Consider the following 20746-nt stretch of genomic DNA (forward strand, 5'->3'; position numbering starts at 1 on the left):
CTAATAAACTATGAAAATGTATTTTTAAATTCCGTTTATAGAAGCAAAGTGAAGTCAATTTTTAAAGAATCGTGAATTTATAGGCTTAGGCAATGCGCAATATTAGTTTTTAATTATTTAAATGCACCAAACTTTATATTAACTTGTAGCATTACAATTTAACGCCTCTTTAATGATTAAAAATCATTCATCAGTTATCATTACAGTAAATTTATTTAAGATCTTTTATTTCAAAAGGACTAAAACATTTCATTGTTACTCGTACTGCTCTCCTTCTACAACTCTCACATGTGTAGTGAATTCGAACCTTTTTCTCAAAATTAGTTAAAAATAAGACATCGAGAAATAAGTCAGTGACAATTGTGAAGACAGCAATTTAGGAAGACAGGAGATGAGATCGCCTCGAACCTAACAAGATTTAACGAGACCGTCTCAATCAGAGCGGCAGAAGTGATTTGATACAATTGAAAACAAATAAATGAACGACGCCGCTTCAATTCAACACGCTCAACCTCGACGTTTTATCGATAACTTTTTATTTTGTTCCAATGGACCATTAGATATTTGATATTGAATGGTATTACCGACTTGCGGTATAGAAAGTTACGTCAACATACAGTTCATTGTTATATGCTATGAGAAAATATTCACTATTGATTTTTCCTTCTGAAAACAATATCACTTGTTGAATAATTAAGTGTACTATTTCTCAACCATGTTAGTTTCTGTTGATGACAGTTTTAATATCATAAATCCTAATTAAAAAATGTTCAGAAGCACTTACCGTTTCGAGATAAAACTCTTCTCAACATGTGTCCGAACCGACGTGCGCCCATACATTTCCGCTGTTCGCGAGCAGCTTCATCCATACAATCACTATCAGTCGCTGTATCACCATCACTATCATTTTCTGACACGAGAGATTCTCGATTGTTAATAGGTTTTGTATCATGTTCATTAAAACTTATGTTCATTAAAATAGGTTCGCTTGCCCCTAAGCTCTTTGGTTCGATGGACCATTCGTCGTTCATCTCTACATCATTAAATAGATCATCTAAATTTGTTTCTAATAAACCTTTGGCACTACATATCACTTTACTTTTGGCATCATTGTGCGCTACTATGGCATCTACACTGGTCGATAGTCTTTTTTCACTAATCACTGTTTTTGGCTCTTCTTCATATTCAACTGTCATTTTGATGTTATCGTGAGTTTTGGTCCGCTGTCTTAAAGATAACGAATTTTGTGTCACTAATTTTGAAGGTTTCTCTTTCACACTTTTTTGACTTATTTCACTAGATATTTGCTGCTGCGGATGGCTTCCGCGAAATATATTTGAAAGCACGATCATTTTCACTATCTTAAACGTACCAAGATGAGTTATAAATTCCATCACTGCATTCCTGATTTCACTTTTGATGCTTCGCATTTAGTAACGGCAAGGTAATTTTGTGTCTACTAATGAACTTAAAATGTTACAATATAATATATATATAAATGCAGTACGTGTACTTAATGTACAGCGGAATAAATTACAGCAAAGGTAATTTTATTATAGTATTAAAAAAAAATTGTAACCATTGCCATTTCTTTGGCAAAACTTAACGTGAAAATAGCTCAATAAACTTTAGATTTAGAAAAGTCTATCTGAAATTCAAAGCGAGTCAGCTTATCTTAGGTAGAGATTGTTATAGGTAAGATGGGTGGCAAATCCCATCTGTCACCAGGAATAAAGCGGCATTGTCTCAGCGGCGCCGTGATAAAATTACCAGACACGTAAACGTTATCAAAGATACTAAAACTCCGAGCTCCTGCGAGCTCCATTCTAAAACGGAAGCTGACATTTCTCACTAATATTACAATGTTCTCTGTGTCCCTACTGTGTAATTCAACTAGTCTAATTGTACTCTTTGGTAGACGCGATATCTTTAGGTTTCTAATTATATGTGTATTTTCCTTATTATTCCCTGTACATTTTATATTGATCTTTAGTTTTATAAAGATACGATACTCGTATTTTGTTGAATAAATTTATATTCTTATTGATATACAAAAAAACTATAAAACTAATAAAAATCTGTACGTTATTGTTTTCTGATGTTTACGCGAATTTTACTCATTTAATAAAACAACTTTTTTCGGATTTTATCGCGGTTTATTATTAACTTTTGATTCCCGAGGTTTCGGATACTTTACAGCAACAATGGTCACGGGAGATGGTTGCTGTAAAGTATCCGAAACGTCGGGAATCAAAAGTTAATAATAAACTGCGATAAAATCTGTACGTTATGTTGACCCACATCTATTTTCTACGAACTACTTAAGTTTTAAAATATAAATAAAAATCATTAAATATATTTTTAATACAGAAACTTTAATGAATGACTTGTCATATTAGAAAACGCAATAAGAACGATATATTTGGTAAGGCCGCTGTATTTTACATGTTACTAATTTTGTATAAAACATACAGTTTATATATTATTTTTCAAAAGAGTAACTGCGGAGTTTCTTGCCGATTCTTCTCTGCAGAATCTACATTCCGAATCGGTGGTAGCTTTACTGTTACAAAAATAATAACTTATTTTTAAAGTTTTAATTTGTAAAATGACGATTCGAAAGTGATTTTGATTTTGCCAAACGTTTATATAAAAACAAAAACCTTCCACTTTGTAGTTTATTAAACAATCCTATAGAATCTAAACTTTATACCCAATATTAAATATATGAAGTATTATTTGAAATCCAGATCCTGTAATTGTATACCAGTAAAATTTTATTTCGGCCCCTTTCGCAGACGCTGCAATAGCATTAAAAGCGATCAGCCCATTTCGATCTAGTATACCTTTGTGTTCAATAGCTTGAAAAGTTAAATGGTCTGCTATTCCTTTAAGAATTGTGGACAAAGCAAATACGTAGTGAATAGGATTTGTTATTACCAAAATAATTGTGTAATTCATCGATACCATTCTACGCCATTTGGACACAATCTGAGATATCTAAGCTCGGTCCTACAATACTTGAAACAGTATAGAATATTCTGTTCATATTATAGAAAATATAAGATTTCTAAGTAATCGAAAATACGTATTAGCATTACAAGGAGTAGTTTTTGTTACATTAACGTAAATTTACTCTTCAGAGACGAACTAAACATATAAACATAAGTAATTTATCATAGTACATCAACTTTTTCAGATTTTATTGGGGTTTATGAGTTTTGTAAATGTCCGACGTTTCTTAACAAGCTGCGATAAAATCTGAAAAAGTTGTTTCATTATAATGGGTGAAATTCACGTAAACATTAGAAAACAATAAAAATATTTTAATTAACGTTATGAGAAGTATTAGAATGTAAAGTACATGAAACCATCTTATAACTGATTTCATAGAAAATTAGACATCAAGGAACATAAAACTAATGTTACCAAAAATTACGCATACAGAAACAACACAAGCAGACGTTCCCACAACTCTAAATAATTCGCTAATCGTTTTGGTAATCAAGCTGAATATTGCCTCTCCAAAAAATTCGCAAGGTCTCTTCAAGGTTACCGTTACGTCAACAAAGCAGATCGCATACGACTTAATGAAGAAGAATTTTTGTAGGTCATAATTTTTAGGACTAATACGCGGCAATTAAAGTTAATTCAAAACTTCTCTCTTTAAACCAATTACCTCTATTATAATGAACATTCAACCAAGAAAAGATCTAATCAAAAACCGGTCATCAAAGTGCTACCAATATCTGGTATATAATATAAAACCCCAAACATTTTAATAAAAGTTGAACTATAATTCACCATATACACACTGGAGTATATTACTATTGCAAATATGTATCTTCATTTTTTTATAATGGAAGGTAACCCTTTAGAATTTTTAAACAAAAGTTATTTCACATTCGCGCATTGCATTCAGCCTGTGACATCCCACTGTTGGATATGATTTGAGTTTAATACACCACGCTGCTCCTCTACGGGTTGGTATTTGTAATAACAACCAGGACCGACGGCTTAATGTGTTCTTCGAGGCAAGGTGTGGAGACCCACGAGGACAGACATCCAAACCGGAAAGAAATATTTGTACAAATATAAATATCTATTCCGAGCGGGAATCGAACCCGCAAACCGTCGGAGTTTTAGGCGACTTCTCGCACCACTACACCAGAGCGAATGTTAAAAGTTATTTATTTATGTATGTATATCCAAAGAATTTTTCACGCAACCAAGAGCGAAATTACAAAATATATTTTATCAAACATACCTCACCGAGTGGATTGGACACCTTAACCGTAACAGTGGGGAAAGAACGTTTCACTTTAGCAATATCCTGATTTTAGAGGAATCCCACTGGAGGCTGTAAGTCGTCTCAAGTTTACGATTCTATCTCGTTCCTGACTGCCCCGATACGGCATGATTGAAAAACATTCGGTGATATATAAAACGTTATTTATATGAAAATGTCGTCACGGTCTGTACCTTGTGTAGTAACAACATGAATAACTTCTCCGAATATTATATTTTAAATAATATATTGTTTCTACTATGCAAAAAGTAAATAAATAAATGTTATGTAATTTTTTTCTCTCATAGTTTTATTCTCAGTATGCTAATTAAAATTCTTATGAGTTATAATTACATGTTTCAATGTACATTCGATACGGTTGATGGTGATATGGCAAATAAAAAGCGTTTAAATTTAAATGAAATTCTAGTCGAAGTTAAGATTAATACATATATATTTTAACTTGTCTTTGTGATTCATTTTTGGTTAAGGTATAAGATGAGGCTGACATATCACATGTTGGATAAATGTTTCCTGAAAAGTAATACAGAAAGACTTTAAAAAAAAGTCACGAACAAAATGTAGTTTCAAATAAATCATTACTAAATGTTGTAGCTATAATTATAATTTGAATCACTCTAAACTAACCTAAAACATGACCATAAAGCCAAAAAAGAACGTAATTTTCACGAATTCTACTGCATATTATAAATTTATATTCATGGTCAGTTGTTCGAGTTACCATGGGCGGTTGTTAATGATTAGAACGATAATATCGTAACGTCGAGGCTGCCATACAAACCGTGGAAATTTCTCGGTTTATTACGAATAATCTTCGAGACGCATGTGGCTCGTTAACGGCACCGGACGTTTTCACCGAGACCTAGATCGATCTACCTACGCTGATTCCTCGATTAATTACATATTTGTGAACTTATAGTTTTTTTACGGCTGTAATGTTTTCCATATATATTACAAGATATATATACTTAATCGCACTGTAGTACAACTAAATATGTATATAGGTTGTACAAAAAGCTAGCTAGTTGTTGTCTACGACTTCGTTCGCGTATAAATGTACCCTTCGGGAGTCGTATCTATTACTTTTTCGGGATAAATCGTAGCTTAGCGCTATTCCAAACCATAACCCGCCAATAAACAAAACTTCTTTGTTTTGGTGACTGACTAACAAATGTACATTTAATGTGTACGATTTTATTTTTGTGTTACCCACAGATTAGGAATTTTAAGCATTTTTGAACATCACATTAAAAATTGACCGCTTCAGCGGGGATCGAACCCGCGTCTCCGACTGACTGTGTCGGCGCTCTAGCCAAGTAAGCTATGGAACGATGTACCCGCTAGATCGAAATTTTTGATATGATGATTTTTATAGTGGGTTTAAGCGAACCGTGAAATATACATTTATCTAAAGTTTCACATTTAATCATAATATAATTAGACATGACTAGTAGTTACAATTATTTATAAAATTACCACAACTTGTATAAAATATTTAAAAATGGTAATGGTAGTGCGTCTTTATCATAAATCACAAGTTATTTAAGTAGATATGGCTCGATCATAAATTCACTTTGATCTTAAACCCTTCGGTATACAGACTCGAGTTTGCAATTTCTAGATTTAGCATAAAGCTTAATCTGCAAAGAGAAATTGTTGAGGTACGGCGTGGCAATACATTGTTATTAGCTTAGACAGCTCTGCATTAATCTTTATATTTAAAAGTTATATACAATTATATGCAAAGATAGATATAAAAACTAAAAAATAACTCGATAAAGATTTAATTTGAAACACGTCTTCTTATGCAAACCTACTTACTACTAATTAAAAAGAAAGTAGTGAGTAGGTAAATGCATGGGAAGAATGTGCATATTCACTGAAGATGTCAAATTATTAAGGGCGTGCGCAGTGTTATTTTTAGGAACCACTCCGTAAATACATCTTGTCGAGTCTGTTAAAAACTCCTCCTTGAAATTGTGAAAGAAAAGAACCTTCCTACGGAAATGAGCCTCCAATCGATCCATACCTTGCAACAAACTCCAACTGAGATTGTAGCAATGCGAGTGACTTCCAAATGAAAGTCACGAGTTTATAAAAATCTACAGCCCAGGCCTTTACGGTTAGATTAGAAGCCCGGCACTAGAAGGTACTAGGTTTTTTCAAATTCATCCATTTTGGCTTCAAAGCTAGAGGACATCTCATCAAAGTTCTACTCCAGTTGCTCAATTGAGGTCAATTATGTGATAAGGAAAGGTTGTTTGAGAGTAAGTACACAGTTAACTTAAGAACTGACTGAGTAAACTTTAGTTCATACGAAGTAAAAACATTTCTAAAAATAAAAACTGTGCTGCTGTAGCTTAAGCATTGTTATTTATAAACAAATATTAATAACAGGATAAGCATTACGTTTGCGAGATTCAGCTAGTGTGTCAGCAGCCGATCTCGCGACGCCAGTTAAGCTATTTTCACACCGGATACGGCTAGCGATCTGTGATTGGGCGTCTCGTTACTGTCAGAAATAATGCCGCATACATCTAACGCTAAATTTGCAGAAATAAACACATGACACACGGTACACAAACACGCTTGTTATTATTATTTATTAATATTTGTCTATACTCTTGAGAAAATTTATTCTAATCGATGTCGATGTTTCTCTGCTCTCTAAAGCATTTTATACCAATAGAACTGTGTTTGAAAGATTTAAGTTTGCGACTACTTAATTCCAAATTTATTGCAAATAAGACTTATTAAGTTGTAAGAGTGCTGTGTGGCTACGGCACTAAAGAATTTAGCCACCCCCTCTCTTCTCGTGGGTGTCGTAAGAGGCGACTAAGGGATAACAAGGTTCCACAACCATCTTGGAACTTAAGAAGCCGACCGATGGCGGGATAACCATCCAACTGCTGGCTTTGAAATACACAGGCCGAAGACGGGCAGCAGCGTTTTCGGTGCGACAAAGCCAATACTGCGGTCACCAACCCGCCTGCCCAGCGTGGTGACTATGGGCAAAACACATGAGTTCACGTTATTTTTGGCGTAAACTTGTGGAGGCCTATGTCCAGCAGTGGACTGTATAGGCTGTAATGAAGTTGTAAGATTTCAAATTTAAATTTTATATAAGCCTTCTATAGAATCAGACTACTTTTGTATAATGTTTGTCAGGCAGCTTTCAGGCAGCTGTGAATTTCGCACTAGTGTAATAGACAGGAACGTAGTCAGATATTGTCTTGCATTGACAATGTACTGACCACGGGGCTTTACGTATTCGTATAGTCACTGCATTTGATTACTCTTGAATCATTAAATGCAGAACAGATTGTTCGAAATTTCGGTGTGTAAAATATATCGTAGTAACCTAAAGCTTGACTACCTTCTACCTGACTTGATTAATTTTTTAGTACGTTATTGTTTGTATGGATGTTATGATCTTAAATTATTAATATTCATAATTAGTTAGTCTTTTTGAGAAATGTTGTAAGCCACGCTAATTCTTCAATACCGTAGCAGCACAACGCAATAACCATTAACTAAAACGCATGTGAAATTGAACAGATCGTCTAGTTAATATAATAAGAACATATCAATCAAATAACATATAATTATTATCAATCAATACAATTTAAATCTTTCAAAGCACTTTTGATAGCAAAGTTTAAACGCTAACAATATAGCAAGTATCGTTTAGTTTAATATAATCAAATTGAACTGAATCTTTCAAACTTAAGTCAGGGTATACTTAGGCGTGAAAAAATGTGACAGAAGGAGTCAGAAGGGCCTTAAAAAACGTGACGCTCGCTATTTATTACTTTTTACCTTTTACTGTTTTCTCGAAAGGGGGAAAGTATTGAGCGTTTCTGATGTAATATTTACAAAGACACGGGAATTGTTATTCGTGATACAAGAAAGAGAGAGGAGATAAAAGATATATATATGTATATATAGACAAAGAAACACAAGTCAATTTTATAAAAAAATTACAAAACGTCCTATGCAAAAAAGATTAACTTGGGTTCCCTGCAGACTATCCTGGTTGTAGCATCGGGTCAATATTTCTACCTGAACTAGAAATGATTTTTAATATTTTTCAGATATTCATTTTAATGAAATCACTACATAGTATAAAACAAAGTCGCTTTCTCTGTCCCTGCACATGTATGTACGCTTAAATCATTAAAACTACGCAACGGATTTTGATGCGGTTCTTTTTAATAGATAGATTGATTCAAGAGGAATGTTTATATGTATAATAACATCCATTAAATAGTGGAGAAATACTGTTATTTTTGAGTTTTCTAATGTTATGTCGTAAATAATTAATTTTTTTTTCGCTTAAATTGCAAACGCAGGCTGAACCCTACGAGATTTATCAAAATAATGTACTAAGTATTGTACACATTGAAAAGGTCTACAGAAAACTCCGCGATGGTATATACCTATCTCTTATGGATATCTCACAAAAACTTTTTTTTGTCTTTGTTTTAACTGAGGTAGGGCACAGCAGGAATTTCCTGCTCAAAATATGGAGCAGCCCGACTGGGGTAGTACCTCGACCTTACAGAAGATCACAGCAAAATAATACTGTTTTCAAGCAGTATTGTGTTCCTGTTGGTGAGTAAGGTGACCAGAGCTCCTGGGGGGATTGGGGATTGGGTCGGCAACGCGCTTGCGATGCTTCTGGTGTTGCAGGTGTCTATAAGCTACGGTAATCGCTTACCATCAGGTGAGCCGTACGCTTGTTTGCCGACCTAGTGACATTAAAAAAAAAAAAAAAAAAAAAAAAAAATTACTTTTTACGACAAATAGTGGCTAATTTTCGAAGCGATTTTAACCAATACAGCATTAATCCTTATCCAATTAAATACCTTAAATATATTTTTTATTTAATATAGATCTATATGGCCCTTACAGCATATGATTTAAATGAATATTTTCGAAGATATTACAGATTTAAAAATCGCGGTACGTAGCGTTTGCGGCGGTTCCGGCCGGCTTTTACTCTTTTTTACTTTTTTAAGTTAACGCGTGCGGGCCACGGGCAGTAATGAATAAATCAAAACTACTGGATCGATTTTAATCATTTTTTCAGTGAATGACATAGGCTATAATTATATTTTATACCCGTGCGAAGCCGGAGCGGGTCGCTAGTTATATATAAATAAAACTTTATTTTCTGTAAAAACATCACAATAACAAATTTCTTTTTCATTGAACCGAAACCCATTTGGTATTGTTTTGGATATCCATAACGATCGGATCAATGCCACTAGACAGGAAAATCATTTCTATTGTAATACACATCTGCAAGTACACGTCGTATAATAGTAACGGTCCAGTACAATAAATTATTCGACCTTAATTAACATGTTTAATTATTATTATGTATAATAACACATTTACTGTATAACACAATACAAATTATAATATAAGTTTCTAAATATAAAAATACGTATCTAAAAATAATTTTATGAAACTTTAACTTTCCTCACTATCGATTACCTTCCTTAATTATAACTTTAAAAAATCCCAGGGTAAGAGAAGGATGGAGAGGGTTTTTGTGTAAACAATTTATGTTTTTTTATGTACGTATTCAATTTTCGGTAGATACAGTTGGTCATGCTAAACTCCAATATTCAAAAACGCGTTAAAAAAGTCGAAGTAAGGTCTTATCGGGTTATTGTTAATGTTAATTACGCCTTTAAATACTAAATGTCTCGAGTTACTGGGTGCTTAGTGAGAAAAATACTTTCCGAAAAAAATCATATATAGGGCGTGTAGCTTAGTATTCCGAGGCGCGTGACTCTTAAATATGTAAGCGACGTGTTTTACATCTGATGAATAAAAAATACACACACAAATATATGAAACAGCAATGTCATTTTTAAATATTAAAATTATGTCAATTCGAAACGTAGCGGCGTAAACGGCGTACTTATTGAGTCTAAATCAGCACAGGAGGCCTGGGCAATTGCGGCCAATTATCTCAGCAGATATTTAGGTCATAGACACACCTGGTGCTTAACTGTTTATAGCATTTTGAACAAAAAAAAAGGTTACATTACGAGTTAAATGATCATTCCATTATACAAAACTTATATCGTGTTTTTATAATTCCTATGAGGGCCGCCGAGTATGTTACCTTACATTTATTTACAGATTGTATTCAAAACTTTCATATAACTTTATATTATTCTAATAATATAAGTAGTTAATTGACAATTTGAATTTAGTTTTGGATGTAACTGAATCTGATCATTTCTACATTTGGTAATGCCCACAAAACCAACCGTTAAGACATGTTGTTGTTAATATATCAAAATTAGTTGTTGTTTGGAGGCATTGTATATAACTAAAAAAAGGAAAAAAAAAAAACAGAAAATTAGGAAAACATTTATTTCGTGAGTAAAGCACCTCCTAGGAGCCGTGCAATATAAACTATGAAAGTTTTAGAAGTTAAAGGTTCACCGAGATATAATTATTTAAGAAGATCCCTTTTTATATTATATTCGATACAGCAAATGATGGGACGGAAAAGGGCTTTACTCTTAATCAAATAAAAAAAAAAAATAAGCATCATAATTACTAAACCTAGATAAACAGAAATAATAAACATTATAACTCGTAACAGCGTTTAAATTAAACATTAAATTAAACCCAACCTATTGTTCTTATTAGATACGTTAATCACTAACAAATATAATATAAAACGGAAATAACGACAATCTAGTTTAATTATTATTATCATTGCGTCTAAATTAATTTACGACTTGGCTTATGTTCAAAATATATATGTATTTTCTACAAAACAACTAAAAAATAGACTATATAATTGTTAGGTAAATACAAAAATATTTTTAAGATTTTTTTTTTATGTAAAAGAAATATCTTAGTACATCACCATCACTAAAAGTTAATATATTAGCCTAAATTGGTACATTACCCGTGTGAATGATTCGTTACATGGGAGAGGGCATCTTGACTGCTGACGTCATCTTTGATTAGAACGAAACGGGATACACAACCATAAACACATCGCTTTAACAAAGAGCAATATAACTTAAATGATATTTATATCAAAATGTCATTGGATTGGCCCTTCCATTTGAATTACCGAAGTGACATGTGAAAAACTTTATGTTGTTAATAGGGATGTTACGGATATGTTATTTCGGATAGGTTTGATCGATATTATCGATTTTATAGATACGATTATAATTATATCGGTACGTAATTCGGTAAATTATTTCGGATTATCCGATAGTTTCTCGAATAGTTTCGGCTACGGATATAACAGTTCTGTAGATTTATCAAATTAAGACAAGGAAATAATAAATAATATGAGGGAGAAATAAGAATGTGTGGCGGAGTGAGTCAATTCAACTGAACAAAAACGTATTCTACGTACGAACGAGCCCTGGGGGAGCTTACGTCCAGCAGTGGACTGTAATAGGCTGAAGATCGTTTTTCAGACTCCGTCATTTTACCCGAAACTATCTAAAACTTTTATTTCGGTTACAGTTACGAAATTCTTAATTACAGAAACGAAATTTTCTTCGGCGTTTAGGTAGTACGTACCTATTTTTAAAACAAACAAAAAATATTAAAACTTAAAAAAAAATTGTCAAAAAAATCAAATGCCATAATTATGTTATCAAAATCCGGATGCAGTTAAAACTACAATGTAGGTATACATAGTTTGCTTACATAACAAATTTTATTTAAAACGAAACATAACAATCATACGTGCGTGCCTATGTGTGCGTGCGTGTAATTACTGAGGTACATGTGTATATTTGCGTGTGACAGTTAATAACTTAATGAACAGTTTATAAATGTTACATTTCCTTTGTTTTAGAATATCCTCTATAACCTTTTTAAAGGTCAACGAGATTTGGAATTCTTTGATTTCATGTTTAATTAAATATAATTTTATGAAAGGGTACTTGGAAATATTACTTAAAAGCTTTTAAATTTTGTTTCTCAATAACTTAAATTTAAAAAGAATTAATATGGAATTTATTTACTATAACCAAATAAAAATGGATTAGACACTAGATTAAAAAAAAAAAATTGCCTACGATGTGAAGAATGTTTAACGTACACTAATATGACATGAAAAATATTGGATTTTAGTGACTTTATAATCAATAAACTCAAAAAGTACTGAACCGATTTTAAAAATTCCATCACCAGTCCACCTAAATTTTAAACTACTGAGGAAACCGAACGGTCATTATGAGTGTAACCTACCTACCACTAATACTAATTTTCTAAAAATATTTTTCGTTTTCAAGATACAAATCGAAATGTCTGGTAAATTACGAGTAAGTTGATTTTGACAGAGGAATATATAAATCATCTAAAACTTTCATCTATTGGATACCGTTATATATCTGAAACTTATCAGAATTTATACTAATATTATAAAGAGGAAAGATTGATTGTTTGTTTGTTTCTATTGAATAGGCTCCGAAACTACTAAACAGATTTGAAAAATAATTTCACTGTTGGGAAGCTACACTATCCACGGGCGACATTTTGAAATTTTTATTCCCGTGCGAAGCCGCGCGGGTTGCTAGTTAAATAATAAAATGAACTATATACTTATCGCAACTATCATTTACGCAATAAAATCAAACCTATTTCTTTTATACTAAACTTCAAATAAATGCAACGGGTATAACTTACGAGTAATCGAGTGTACGCAACCGGTCATTCGTGGCCCGATTTTTTTTTTACGATTACAACCTCATTTATATCTAACTGGCAATCCAATGCCGTTTATAATTGACAACAAACACAATTCGTTGAATGTTTCCTAACGTCAATTCGGGTACGGAAAACATTGCGGTTTTTTCTTACATATGTACTCGTATAACAGTCCTGTTTGAATAAAGCATGTTACTACATCGCTTGCTGATAAAGATTATCTAAGAAATAAGTTACTGATAGGTATTGTCGGTAAGTTATAATGACGCTTGTGGCCAGTTTCACATTTAGTAATATTACAATTTAGGATTCATAAGACGCGTTTCTTAAAAATTAATTTTATATAATTAGTTCAATCGAAAAAATTTCCACGAACAATACATCTATTTTTAAACGATGACGACAATAAATGAAAAATAAACAAAAAAAAAAATACATTTATAGAAACCTGTCAAACGGTTACATTACTCACTTTCACTTAAGTACAGCACTGTCTAGATCGCGCTATACCTAGATCCCTTATTCCGTCTCTAATAAATACCATAGGAAGGAAAGTGACAAGCACACGCATGGAAACCAAGTGACGCGAAACTTAAATGTATAGGAATTCGGATTTTAGCGCTAAGGAATAAGTATTATTTTTGTTTGCAATATATTCTTGTTTAACATGAATCTTATTTTAAGGGAATAAAAATCATAATACAGTGACAAATTTAATACTACGGCCTTGAGTGAAAGTAATACCGAACACATGGGTTTGTTATAAGATTTGACAGTTCACTGCAAACATGTAATATAAATCGGTGTACGAATATCTCGCGGCGATTAAAATTATTGATAGTTAAATTTTTTATCTTAATGTATCGGTATGCGAAAAATGTGAAAGTTGTTTTTATGGTGATACCTTTAGTGGAACTTGAAAATATTCGCGAAATTTAACCTTATTTTATATGATGATTTACTTTTCACTTCAGTCTTATTTATCGATTATTGAATGTAACAATATAATTTACTAGCAGAAGCTAGTAAATTATATTGTTACATTCAATAATCGCAAAAATAATGTATGACAGAATGTCATACATTATTTTTGCGAAATTCCCAGCGGAAGCTCCACACACGAAAAAAAGACGATTTTGAATCATTCTTCATTGGTGCTCCGCTTCTATTGGTCTTGGTGTGATGATATATAGCCTATAGCCTTTATCAATAAATGGGCTATCTAACACTGAGAGGATTTTTCAAATCGGACCAGTAGTTTCTGAGATAAGCGCGTTCAAGCAAACAAACAAACTCTTTAGCTTTATAATATTAGTCTAGATTACGAAATTTATCAACATTTTAAAAATACGAAATATAAGATTAAAAAGTTAAGTATTTATTATAGACTATCATGGTATAAATCATATTCACGTGGATTTGTACCAAGACTGCTGGAAAACGCAGCACCGGGCCTTCTGTCACTAATGCAAACAAACGTAGGTTCAACTATTATTAAAGATGAAATTTGATATTTTAATTTTGATGAAGGAAGATGTAAGTTGATCGAACTAACATCTTATACTAGATTTTCTTAAGACGATACTATTAAGGGAGAAAACTAGAAATGTTTTTTTTTTCCTTTTTTAATAAATATATATAATATATAAATAATATATAATATAAATAATATATATAATAAAAATAAATAACATTAATATCTTATAACATACAATACTGTCGTCTGTTCGTATGGTAAGCAACATAATGTTTGTGTTATCGGTAACAGCCGACTGCTGTTGCTAAATATTTTTTGTGATAAATATGGATAGAATTAATTTATTTAAATATACAAATACGGTCTAGTCAAAGTATTAATCGAAGCAAAATAAAATAAAAAAGTTTAAACGAAGATTAAAACTGAATTCTTCGCCTTTCAAATATAAGCCAGCGGCTTATGAAATTTACCTGAAAGACAAAAAAAAACTCAGAAGTATTCTGAGGCGGCACTCTATAATTCGTTATCCGCAGGGATTAATCAAACTTCTGTATTTAACAATAAAACAACCGTTAAGCATGAAAGCGTAAAAATTGCCTGACACTCTTTATAATCGTAAATGTTTCACACTATTATTTATCGTTAATTGAATGTTATCTTTACGACAATCGCTACAAGATTTTTTATTTATTTAATTTTTAAAGCATTGTCTGAATAACGTTTTTATATAAAAAGCAGTCAAATGAACAACAAACTACTGCATATTGAGTAAAATAAATAATAACATCCACGCCGAATTAGACGATTATATTTACATACACTTTAAAGATATAAAAATGAAATCGTTATATATTTCATAGCTCCCTTTGTGTCACGGCAGCGCCTAATGGCGACGCTTTGTTATCGTCATGACGCCGAGCGATTTGAATTTCTTTCAATTGAAAAATTTTCCACGCGTTCGTTCGTAAATCCGAAGGTTTCGTTCTTTGTTCGGTCGACGACGTGATTGTTTGGGCGTATTTGATCATAATATTTAACTAGACGTTGATCGCGATTTCATCTGCGTTCCACTTAAACAATTGTCGCGTTTGTTGATACATATATTATTATTGCTTCATTTGTATGTATCGAAATAATTAGTTTAGAAGATTAAATGATTAAATGTAAATGATAAATTAAGGTTGGTGATCGCAGGCTTTGTCGCACTGAAGGCGCTGCTATCCGTCTTCGGCCTGTATATTTCAAAGCCAGTAAGTTGGATGATTATCCCGCCATCGGTCGGCTTTATAAATTCCAAAGTGGTAAAGAATTTTGTTATCTCTTAGTCGCCTCTTAAAGCACCTACTGGAAGAGAGGGGGTGACTATATTCTTTACTGCCGTAACCACACAGCGAACAAAGTATGTAAGATAAAGTAATAAAATTTGAAGTTGAAATATAACTTTCAACTTGGAAGTTAATATCACCGATAAAATTAAAAAGGAGAAGAAAGGAAAAATACCCTTTAAGTATATAACTTAATAACAAAAATGGGCATATGATCAAGCGCTATGGAATGTCAATTTTACGTAGGTATGATCCAGAACCATTTAAAAGTAGAACATAAGTAGTAACGTATGGGTTTTTCTTAAGTAAAATAAGATTAAAATGATTTTATTCAATCCATAATATTTATTTATAAATTAGAGGAATTCATTAATTTAAATGTCTTTGGTAAATCTTTAAGTATTTTTTTACATAATGTACAAAAGTGTTTATGTCAAATAATCTGATCTACCTTTTTAAATACCTACTATTAGTAACCCGTCACTAAATTTCAAGTTCATTGTAAGTAATAGAAACTTTTAGTCATAGTCATTTTAGACTATAACCTTGCTTATTGAACGGCTTATCTTTCGCAAAAAATCGAATTTATATAACCTGAGACACACGTCCGAACTGAAAAACAATCTTGTCGGCTTTGTACTGTTATTTCGTACATTAATAATAAGAATAAGTTATTTTTCACTCACAATAACGTTGATACAATGAAAACTTAGTTTATTTATATATTAATACGGTAAGGTTAAGATGTTTGCCTCGCTTTTTATAAAAAAAAAAAAAAAAAAATACTCCACATAAATTATATATCATTTTATAGATATTTGCTTGCTCTACCGGCATCCATTACTAAAAAAATTATCATTGCTTTTTCAAAATTATTTAGTGCGAATTATTCGCACTAAATAATTGACATCTCGATTAGTGAAGGACTAGTGCTCTAAAAAGGTACTGTACTAAAAAGTCACCAGGCCCCAATAATGATAAATCTAATAGCTACCTATGTTCAATAATCTTGTAGTATATAATAAACTGACAAGCTAAATTACACTATATTTATTTGCTTCCTCAACTTAATAATTCGGAACGAAGAGAACCAGTCGTAGTTATTTGATCGAGTGATCCGTATCTGTGTGACTCATACGCCGAGATTCAATTTACAAACATACAAAAATATTTAACTTTTTTTATAGGTATCTATCTACTTAAGCTAATTACTGATTTTCTGATAATTTAAAAACATTTTTATTAATTTTTTTATTTTCACCAACAATATTGAACATTTTAAGTATTAAATAAAATCGATACCGAAGCCAAAAATATACTTTTTAGAATTTTTGTCTGTTTGTCTGTATGTATGTCCGGGATAAACTCAAAAAGTACCGCATGGATTTACTTCAAATTTGGCACGAATATTATTAAGAAGTCGGGTCAACATATAGGCCACATATTATCATGCTATCACCTACCGGGAACGAGCAGTGAACCTTTATTTCTTCAACGCATTCTGTAACAACGTGTAATCTAACGACGCATATTTGAATGTTGTTGTTATTATGTTAATAACCATGCTATATAAGCTAGCTTCACAGTATAAAAATCACGCAATATAAGTAACTAAGCCGATAAACATAATTAAATGAATATAAGTAGACAAGACAATTTTAAAGCAGCACCATCTCTGAGATTTTTCTGTAGATATGAAATGTAAAGAAGAAACGGGTAAATGAATGATATTTTAAAAAGTATAGTCGTAGGTATTTTTGGTGCTATACAGCACCACGTTCACGCAGACGACGTCGCGGGCAGCAGCTAGTATTCATATAAAATACAAAAATACCCTAAGAATAAATAGCATAAAGTCTTTTTTATCGAGTCTAGAAATAAATATGTTACTTTTAAATTATTTCATTGTAAACACTCGGGTTTCATAAATAAAGATTGCCAATGAAACTATTACTAAGACTATGGCTTCTTTAAAACTGAAATAGTTACTTTAAAATCTACACAAAATATATTATATTGATTCCTATTAAATAAAAAAGTTGCAAACTAACCACATTACCCCATAACAAGGAATATTTTTACGTGTGTTACGAAACCCTTCTTGTGAGAATCCTCGCATTATTATCTTTAATTCAGTATTCTTCATAAAATTTTATTATTTCTAGGATATAGATGTTTTTTAGGCCTTTAGAATAACTGTGTAAAAAAATATTAGTGAATAAATACAATCAAAAACATATAAAAGTTTCAATTGTTAAAATTGCGTCGACAATGCATGTATCGATTGCTATTGCGAGATAGGTTTGCCAATATTGAATGTCTACATATTGATTGTTTACGTTATTCGAAATAATCATTAGAGGTATAAAATATTTAAGTATTCATTTACCTATGTATAGACAGGTCAATGTCATCTGTCCACAATGTACGATGACCGCTTGGAGTCAGTTTTAAAAGATGTAGTTTATACCTTCTTTTAGCAATACTGAGAGCATGTATTTGAGGGAATAGCATTTTAAATACAACACATGTTTATAATCAAGCTTGTCACTTCATTCATTCGTATTTTTATTTCGAATAATAGAGCTTAATTTGTCCGTACTTTCCCCATATGTACTAGTATTTTTTCCGGGCATAATTTTCCTGTACTTTCAGGGTGTGGCATTTTTAGTGCGAAGTTTCAGAAGTAAATCTAAGTAGTAGAAAGTGTAGCTTGAAACGTGTCAAGACAAATAAAAATAATAATACCTAATCCATATGAATATCATAAAAGCCAACGTAAGTCTGTTTGTCTATATGGACATGTCACTTTAACAGCTATCCCTGAGCCGAAAAGTCTGTGTTTTATGGAATGGCATACAATATATATGATATTACAAGTAAGAATGGGATATCGATGATGAAATTCCATATGTTTTTAAATGCGAACAAAATCGCGAACGAACTGTATATGTCTGTTAGTTATCATATCATTACATATTTATAATTTTTTACGTTGTATTAGAAACGTATTTAACCTTTTTTATTAAGGCTTCGAAGGACATTTACAAGTTCATGTGAATATGTCATCTTGCTTCCTACACAGATATAAATCAGACAAACAATCATAAATATTGAAGATTTGTCGAACTGTATCACAACTAATCCGTATTTGCAGCTTATATAGCTTCATCTTTGTTTAAAGTAACAATATATTTTGATACATACATAATTGTAATATGTCATTTGACACGTAGCCTTCGCATTTTGGGGTGAAAAAATAAACAATGGTGATTATTCTAAATCCAATTCGATCAAGAACAACCTTATCAGCTGACGAATAAATATTCTACTGATTAGGCAAGAATGCATTTTATGTACATTTCGTTAATAAACAACAATAGAAAATGTTGACAACACTACGTCGTTGCAAGGTTAGATACTTATCAAAACTGGTTCCATTATAACGTAAAGAATTATTTATGTATAGCATTTTGGATCGAATTTTATGTGCGGATGTTTTGTGTAATTGAATATAGTAATTTATTCAGTATTAAATATATTCATATCCGTTAACGTGTTAAAATTGATATTTAGTAAAAAATAATCTACGAGTGATTAGCACTTTGTGTCGTGTGAAGGCGAACTTGTTTTGTGTGTTTTATATATCACAAATTGCATCGACGTTTCGTGCAACGAATGAAACAACATTCGTAATTTCTCATCAACTATTTCAGTTTAGATAACGGCATGAGAGAGTACATTGTATGCGAACAGTACACAATTATGTTTGAACGATCTCGCACAACCATATAAACTAATAGCCCTGTACAGATTCCATTCGAGTTCGGACAATTTTAATTCAAAACATGGCGGGAATTGCAAATTTAAAGCCAGTTATTTACCAGTACGAACAAACAAGAACACAATTCGGGAACGTGTTTAACGAAAGCAGTGGCGGAAAAGTGGGTGAAATTTCGAAGACCGGTACGGCGTGATGTGGGTCAACCGCGGTATTATCTCAGACACCGAGCCGGCTGAACCGAATAAACAGATCGGAGACACCGCGCCGCGTCGAGAACTTTGCGCAAAACGACGCTATCGATCAAAAACAAACACAAAACCACCTCGCCGGTCGCACTGCAGGCCGTCGACGTCCCGGACGATACGATCGCTGCCGAGGTCAACGCTTCCATTCTGGCCGCACTATTCGCGTAATCACCGACGAAACACATAAACACGACACTCGCGAACACCACGTTCACTGCATCGGCGCGGACATTACGAAATGCGAAATTGTCCCCGGCGGCGGCGCGGGCGCCGTCAACGGGCCGCGATCGAGCACAGATGGCGCATTGGCGCGCGAAAAACACGCGTACGCGCAGAGATTTTCACAACGACACTGTTTCGAGCGTTTCTCGTGCGATGGGAGCGGAGTCAGAGCGGAGCCGCCAATTAGACGTCACGGCCTTCGTCGATCATTAAAATGGTAATAAGTAATAACATTCGAAGTTTAGAACAATGACCTAAGTTGTTTTACATAATTTAAAGATTCTGCCCATAAATTTAGATGTGTAATTATCGCTAATTAATAATATGGAATAATTGTTTTCATTACGTTCGTTCGAGATACGGCGTAAGACGAATGACTGAAACGAGTAATCATATCGAGTATAAACTGGATCGTAATTTTTATGAGCAGTTGAAATTGGCGCGGGCGGCGGGGAGACGTCACGGGATCGAAGCGAGCGACCCGCATGGGCGCGGACGCTGTCCGAGACGGATTCATACTCAAATATTAACGTCATTTGATTTATGTGAAAAAAAAATTCCAGCCAAGCCAACTCAAGTTCAATACCGTAAAAGGATTCGGATGGGAATTCAAAGCGCGCTTAGAGCCGCGAAAATGTTGCAAGGCACATAATGGTATTACCCGTCACCGTT

General features: G+C 32.7%; 1 protein-coding gene across 1 annotated transcript; it reads right to left on the bottom strand.

Annotated features, from left to right (window-relative positions):
• Positions 1-770: 770 nt before the first annotated feature.
• On the bottom strand, positions 771-20207 carry LOC123660615. Its single transcript, XM_045595672.1, has 2 exons — positions 19930-20207; positions 771-1361 (listed from the first exon to the last, which is right to left on the bottom strand). Exons 1-2 carry the CDS (start codon positions 20035-20037, stop codon positions 771-773), a joined length of 699 nt encoding a protein of 232 aa, XP_045451628.1. The 5' UTR covers positions 20038-20207.
• Between the last annotated feature and the right edge of the window lie 539 nt (positions 20208-20746).

Source organism: Melitaea cinxia, chromosome 15 (assembly GCF_905220565.1).
Source record: "Melitaea cinxia chromosome 15, ilMelCinx1.1, whole genome shotgun sequence".
NCBI lineage: Eukaryota > Metazoa > Arthropoda > Insecta > Lepidoptera > Nymphalidae > Melitaea > Melitaea cinxia.